Consider the following 8,268-nt stretch of genomic DNA (forward strand, 5'->3'; position numbering starts at 1 on the left):
ATATAAATCAGTTGAAGTGCTGTTGAAGTGGAGATTTGTGACATTTAAAGACATGTATTAACTGAAAGACACAAAAAAGGAAAGTATAATATGTACACATAAATGTGTATTTTGGATGTTTTCTTCCCACTAATCTGAAAGAAGACGTTACGGAAGCAAAATATAGCCCAAAAACAAAACCAATGATTTGGTAGAGTCTTTTTAAAAACATACCCATTTGATATTGAAATAAACTGTGTGGATGCAGGCATGCAGATATTTTTAAGTGGCTTTGAACATGGCTTATCTAATCACGAACTGTCTATTTTATACATTGCAAGTTCATTGCAAGACACAAAACCAATTTCATACTCCTATTAAACATTTCCCTGTGCAATCATTTTAGTTCGTTGTGACCATCTTGCCAAGGCTCCAGGGATGCCGTGGTGCGACATTCCTGTCTCAGCAGGCAAGAATGGAACGATGGTCTCTCTCAGGTCCTTTTAGGGAGGTTCTTTGAGCTGTCATCAAGTGTCAGATGTCAGAAGGTCAGCAGTGATCTGCAACTGAAATGACTGCAAATTATTGAGGTGTAACTTCCATCATCTTAAGTTACAGGACTTTTTTTCGGATTAATACTTCAGTCAAAGTTTGACAATTGCACTGAATTACAATAATATAAGAGTCACTGCAACCATTTATTTCCAATACTATAAAAAAAAAAAAGGGTTTTATGACGGTGACTTTTAAGACCAAGTAAATAAAATATAAGTAATAAATTAAATGTGTAAACACAATATGGCAATATGTTTAATGTACATGTCTATGGAGAACATAATGAGTTGCATTAGCACACTACAAAAAAAGTGATGTTCTTCATCAGTATTACTGTCTTGTTTTCCAGTGTAAATATCTAAATATTCTTATATCATAATAATACATGTTTGAGACGCTAAATGACACAAGAAGTCTTGTTTTATGAGAAAATGATCAAAATAGAGTACGTTTTTGATTTAAACAAGAACAAATATCTGCCATTGGGCTCAGAAAACAACTAAATTCAAAGGGTAAACAAGTTTTTATTTCCCACTGACAGACATTTGTTCTTGTTTTAAGCATTAACTTCTTTGATTTTGTTACATTTGCATCTCATTTACAAATTCATACTGATTTAAGGATGTTTAGATATTTATATTGGAAAACAAAAATACAGAGGATATTTTATTTTTTGCAATGCATGCAACATTTAATGCCATGACTTTATCAATTAAAAGAGTTTCTTTTCTGACTTAAGACCTTTTCAAGGCCTTAAAGTGTGGACAGGCAAATTAAGACTTTCTAAAACACAACAGGCAAAATTATTGTTTTTCATGCACTGGCCAATTTTGATATTTTGGGCCATTTTGCTTCCATAGCATGTCTTCTTTGTAGTGGAAAGAAAACATGCAAAATAGTAAAAGTTCGACAATTGTACTTGCAATTGTACTTAATTACAATAATAGCCAATGCTGTCTGCAAAAAAAAGTGTTACACACTAGATCTAAAACTTCTAATACTTCATTTATCTCAGGTCCGCCAGGTCTCTGCTGTGTGTCGTTCCTGATGTATCCATATTGAGTGGTGAGTGGAGATGGATGAGACAACCAATCACAGTGCCTTTATCCCTGATCCGATTGGACGGGCTGATCCACAGGAGTTCATATTCATTTACTTACACACCAGAGCACAGCGCCCCCTCTCAAGCAAACTGTACAACAGAGAGAACCGCAGACTCGGACTCGCTCATAGACACCATTCACCAAGAGTTCACACGGACGAACTTTCATCTATTTATGCAGAGCTGAGAACACACACACACACATGTCTGGTCAGCTATCCTTGTGGGGACTCTCCATAGGCGTAATGGTTTTTCTACTGTACAGACCGTATATTCTATTGCCCTACACCAACCCTACCCCTAAACCTACCCCTCACAGGAAACTTTCTGCATTTTTAGATTTTCAAAAAACTTCATTCTGTATGATTTATAAGCTTTTGTACCCGTGGGGACCACAATTTAGGTCCCCACCGTGACACGAGTCCCCATGAGTCTGTGTGTAGTCAGGTTTAAGTCCCCACCAGGATATATAAACCAGTACACACACACACACACACACACGCACACACACAAATATTCATGTCAGATTATGTCCAGTCCTGGCTCACATTCTAGTCTTGTTAACACTTACACTAACAAGGAAAACTCTCGCAGCATGCAATCACATAGAGCTTTAGGGAGCTTACGCACTAGAGACAGCTCTGACGGGGCGTTTGACATGTAGGAATGCACAAGATCTGTGTATTAGCGCTGTGGAAAGAACTGGGTCGGTCTGCAATAAAGATGGGATACAGTTCATTGGATTCATGAAACTGGACCTGCCTCTGTGAAGTTCTCATTGGTCACTAGATGCTCATGTCAGAGGTTGTTGCAGCAAACATTTAAATTCTAACTGAGCATCATTTATAATAAACACTTTTATTTTCTACTGCCTTGCTGTGCAACATCCACATTAAAATTAATGGATTCACAGCATAAACTAGTGTATAAATGTGTAAGAATACATTTTTTAGAAATGAATATTTTTATTCAGCAAGGATGCATTAAATTGGTCTAAAGTGACAGTAAGGACATTTATAACGTTATGAAAGATTTCGGTTTTAAATAAATGCTGTTCGTTTGAACTCGCTGTTCATAGTTTCAGATTCCACCAAAATTTTAAACAGCACAGCTGTTTTTAACATTGATAAGAAATCAGAAAATCAGCATATTAGAATGATTTCTGAAGGATCATGTGACACTGAAGACTGGAGTAATGATGCTGAAAATTCAGCTTTGATCACAGGAATAAATTAAACTTTACAGTATATTAAAATAAAAAAAAGTTATTTTCAATTGTAATAATATTTCATAATATTAGTGTCTTTACTGTATTTTTGATCATATAAATGCAGCCTTGGTGAGCATAAGAGACTTTAAAACGTGATATGATTTTTTATGAGTTCAAAAGAACAGCATTTATTTGAAATAGAACTCTTTTGTAATATTATAAATGTCTTTACTTTCTTTTTTAATCAATTTAATGCATCCTTACTACACTGAACAAAATTATAAACGCAACACTAAAAGTGTTAATTTTTCCAAAAAGACTGACCCCAAAACTTTGAATGGTATGTATATGACCGTCCAATTCATCGAATATAAGATGCATAGCAGAATATAGCTATAAAAACAAAAAGTTTTCATATGGGTATAAATATCCAGCACTTTTAAGCTATTCTTATTCATTTGTGACCGTGTACAGAGCTTTCGATCCTGCCACTTTACACTATAACGAACACCAGTACCGTATTTTGGCATGTAATAAGATTATCAGTATGACTTGTATCTAATTATCATTATCATATTATTATGTCCTCTATCTAAACTTACTCTGCTTTACTGCTTCTGGTATCTTTTACATAGCGCTGCACATAACTTTACACAAGGCGGCTATTATACAGCACTGCTGCCACATTCAAGATCATCTTCAAAGGATGAAAGCTAAGAACATACCCCATAAATTGTGTTGAAAAGTGTGAAACTGTGTGTGTGCACATTTTTGAAGGGTCTTAGAGGTCTTTGGCTTGTTTCCTCCACCTCCTAATTACTGAAGCAAATATGCGTTAGAGGGACCGGCACATCGGCACATCAACTAATCTTTATCATGTGTCCTCCATTGCCAACAGGCCCCTGGAATTTATTTTCACATCAATCCATTCCGCTCGGAGACGAGATATGAAGTGACCTATTCTTCTATCTATATCCGTTCTTCACACCTCTTATGTAACAGGAAGGATTGTATTCAATACCATAAAAAGGAAATTTCTTTCAGCTTTGCCTTCCTGCTTGAAATGAAACTCAGAGCGGCTTAAACTTAAACTTTGGGCACGTGTACGTGGCGCATCAAGTCTCCTATGCTGCTCCCTCTGAGCATAAAGAAACCTCTGTCCCTTTATTTTGGCTGAGCGTTTGTCTAATATATCACCACTCTCCCATCATTCCACGCCGATCAGCCTTCTGCTCCAATCAGTGAAAGGATCTGGCCTGTGATTGACAGCTCCTTTACAGCTCTGAGAAAGGCCCTTTAAGGTCCGAGAGGCCAGTGCCTGGGCAGAGAAGATGAGAAAAGTATGAAAACTATGTCTGTACTCATTGTTCACAGGGACTTTTGTGTTCAGGGGCCAATTAGTGCGTCAAGGTAGAGCACGGTAGAGTAGACAGACTTTGCAAAGAGGTTTGTACACACGCGTACACACCTCACGCACTGGATGCCTGCGCGCGCCCAAAGACAGTTGGACATAGTGGTGTATTAGAGGTCAAATATGATATAAATACTGTTCGGTTTCTGGCACAAACCGATCATTTCGTGTCTTAGGACATCAATGTGTCGTCACGAGCCGCAGGGTTTAATTTGGTCACAAAAATAAATTACATTTTAAAATATATTCAAATAGAAACAGTTCTTTTAAACGGCAATATTTCACAATATTACTGTTTTTACTTTTGATCAAATAAATGCAGCCTTGGTGAGCATACTTCTTTCGAAAACACAAAAAAAAGTCACTGACCCCAAACATTTTTTAACGGAAGGATTACAGTGATTTTATGACTGTACCACTGTAAAATCACTTTAATATACAGCCTCGTGAGGCTTTATGCTCATTAACAGCAACTTTCCTCAGCAGGTAACTTAAGTTATGTGAAAAAGACGTCCTAACTCATTCTTGTGCACCAACTGGCCTGATATGATACAATTAGGTCTTCTAATCTTCATTTATCAGCTGTGACAGGTATGCATGACCCAAATTCACTTAGATGACCACCATCAAGATGTGACTTAGCCAAGCTGACATGTATAGTGACCGATTCCAGATGTCTGGCAGATTTTTCAAACAGACTAGGTGACTAGACAGCGAAGAATGAGGCTTATTTGCCAGACCAACAAGAAAGAGGCATTAACCAAGACCTAGAAAGCCTTAAAAGGTCATTTCCACTCTGTTGGCATTTCAGTGTACACTTTAAAGCCTTTTAGAGGACACTTGAATGAAGTAATGCTTGGCCTTTGGTAAAGATGCGATTAAAAGTGAACATTTATTAAATCCAGTACATTTATTTGACATCACATGGCTCTCTAAGTAAAACGGAGTTTGTGAGCTCTCTGTTGTGACTGCATGAGAACCTGGAAACAGTCCATTCTAGAAAGCCCTTCTGCCTCTGCAGGACGTCTGTAATGATGCCTGACTTGAAGGGGAACCAGGTGACCTTGCATCCTTCCGCCAGCCGGAACAGAATCGCTCCCTAGTACAGCAATCTCACAAATGTTCCATGTTGTCAGAATGCCTTAAATCCAAGTGGATCAAAAACATGGGCGAAAAGCCCAGAACTTTGTAGAGAACACCACTTTGTTCATGCAGAATGAGAACATTTTCCAGCATCCTCAGCATCAGGGTTTGTTAAAGAGCGTACCTGGTGTAAATGTCAGCATTGTCATGTAATCATGACAAGAGCTTTCTGTTTTGTAGCTCAGGTGAGGTAATGGAGAGCCCATTTAATTAAGTGTCAGGTGTTTCTTCTAGATGTCACAGATGTCAATTTCCGAGGAGAAATAAAGAAATGAGACAGTTGTTAAAGCTACACTAAGTAACTTTTTTGATAATGATCTTTAGTTTTGTTTTGTTTTTCACTTTTTGCCTTAGTTGTCTGGCGGATTTCCCGGGAAACTGCATATTGCACTTTAATCATTCGACAGTGCGTTTATGTCATATTCATAAATAAAGAAAAGAAGGGCAGATTACTATTTTATGCAGTGGAATGAAGTGTTTGAAAGCAAAAAGGATAAGCGACAATACCCGTAATAAAACATGAATCAACAGTTTATATAGCTGCACATTTGCCATGCACTGACTACGTTACAAAACAATGTGTTTGTTGGTGACAGTGTCATTCTCTAAACCAGTAACTACATTGGTCTGTTTGCCTATAAATAGCCTTGAAATTGTATAGTTCTGGTTCACACCTTTATCTGATATGAATAGCAATCTTTCTGTTAAATGTAAGCGTTGCCAAAGTTGTGTAACAAACTGATTATAGTAGGTCTAAACAACAACGGAAAATAAGCTACTTACCTGGTCATAAGACAATTTTCAGATTCTTTAATTTTTTTCCTTCTTTGATTATTGGGAGAATTTTGGTGTCGTTATCTGGAAACATTAGCAGTGAGCACAGCTGTGACTCAAGCCATCAGATTCATCCGCGCAGAATAGTGGAGCCGAAGCACAAAACAATGTTCCTCCGCGAGTAACTTGTAGTTTTATGTTTCAGCCGCTAGATGGACAAAAGTTACATAGCGAGGCTTTAGATTATAGTAGGTCTAAACAACAACGGAAAATAAGCTACTTACCTGGTCATAAGACAATTTTCAGATTCTTTAATTTTCTTCCTTCTTTGATTATTGGGAGAATTTTGGTGTCGTTATCTGGAAACATTAGCAGTGAGCATAGCTGTGACTCAAGCCATCAGATTCATCCGCGCAGAATAGTGGAGCCGAAGCACAACTCACCAAACTACCAAAACAATGTTCCTCCGCGAGTAACTTGTAGTTTTATGTTTCAGCCGCTAGATGGACAAAAGTTACATAGCGAGGCTTTAACGTACAGAAAAAAAGCCACTGTATTAAAATCAGTGTGTATATCAGTGAAGATTCTTTAGCCTTGGAAGAATTTGATGGGAAATATTCTTATTGAGATGTCTGATTTTGACTGCAAACTTGGTCTGATATTTTCTGGTAAGTGTCCGAATACGTTTTGGGGCCCACTCTATCCAGGAGAAACAAGATATTAGAGATCCCATTTGTGATATTCCTTTCCTGTGGGCCGAAATGAGATTTCAAGGGAGAAACATCTAAGTCCAGAGCAGAACCTCATCTCTCTGGCTCTCGTTTCCTTGTACCTCCTCTTTGCGGCAGTGTATTCCTGTGGGAATCTCTTTCCTCTCAGGAAGCAGGTCCCCTTTCAGAGTCAATAAGCCTTTCTGCTACACCCCAGCCCAGCGTGCACACTCACATGTACAGGAGCGTGTTCACGTAGGTCTGACCGGCAGCTGTGGGTGTGTGGGCTCTTAGGAGCCACTTGTTTGAAGGGTTGGAGAACATTCCAACATTTGTTCACTATAGCACAGAATAGTGGAAATACTCCAGTATTCAATATACAGGTTAATGTGACCATCAAACATTAAAACAAGCATCACTAACTTTGCTCTTACTAAGGGTTAGTTATGTTGTATTTATTATTTATATATATATTTTGCTTTTATTGCTTGTCATGTTAATAGCATGGAAATTGTGCAGAATATTACTTGTGGTATAACTTTGATTTTGTCGCAGCATGTTAATAAACCAGTATGATTTACACTTGATACAGCAAGACACATAATACCCAAATTGCATTTTAAATGAGTTTTGAGCGCTATTGCATATGGAAAGATCAGGTAATAATGATTTCTGGCTTTTTTATTGCAATTATGCTTTAACAAGGACAGAGACACAACATTACAACCTCAATAATAAATAAATAAATTAAATTAAATATTATGAATAAATGAATTAAATATAACAAAATCAGTTTAGGGAAAAAAGAAAAATATCAAAAATAAAACATGTCATGGACTATTTCTGTGGTGATTGTATTGTATTGCATTGTATTGTTTTGATTGATTGATTTATTGATATATTTATTTGCTCTTTACACAGACATTATTGGCTTGGTGACTGGCATGTTTGTTGAAAGCATGGAACAGAATGGAAATTCAGCTTTGTTAATATCAGATCATATTCTGACAGCGCTGAGCTAGTATTATACAGGTAATATTTCAAAGAGGTCTCTCAAAAATGCATATACGTTTTAAAAACAACTGGAAGGCCATAATCAAGCTTTAGCAGACAGATCAAGAGTGAATATTTTCCCATTCCTGTTGTCTGCAAAGCATGACTATCAATATTTTTCCCTCTGGAAACAAGTACAAAACAGTCAAGAGTGAATTATGAACTTTGATTGTGCCGAGGACATGCCTGTAAAATGCAGTCTTTCATTTAATATTCATTTCTGTCAGGACCACTATCGTCAAAGATGATTGACAATTAGCATACAGTTTGGAATAGCCAGTAGCTCAGCAGCCAAAAATAATATAACTGAATATTCCTCTAGGTAGGGCAG

The 8,268-nt window shown here is 37.2% G+C and overlaps 1 protein-coding gene across 1 annotated transcript in view; it reads left to right on the plus strand.

The window, feature by feature from the left end:
• Window positions 1-1,843, plus strand: part of rbpjl (recombination signal binding protein for immunoglobulin kappa J region-like) — a 10,483-nt gene extending 8,640 nt beyond the window's left edge. Inside the window, exon 11 of the mRNA XM_016457100.1 lies at window positions 1,550-1,843. Coding sequence (XP_016312586.1) covers window positions 1,550-1,823 — 274 coding nt within the window. The 3' untranslated portion in view covers window positions 1,824-1,843. The remainder of the gene's footprint in view (window positions 1-1,549) is intronic.
• The last annotated feature ends 6,425 nt before the right edge of the window (window positions 1,844-8,268 follow it).

Source organism: Sinocyclocheilus anshuiensis, unplaced genomic scaffold (assembly GCF_001515605.1).
Source record: "Sinocyclocheilus anshuiensis isolate Anshui unplaced genomic scaffold, SAMN03320099.WGS_v1.1 scaffold447, whole genome shotgun sequence".
In the NCBI taxonomy this organism is placed as follows: Eukaryota; Metazoa; Chordata; class Actinopteri; order Cypriniformes; family Cyprinidae; genus Sinocyclocheilus; species Sinocyclocheilus anshuiensis.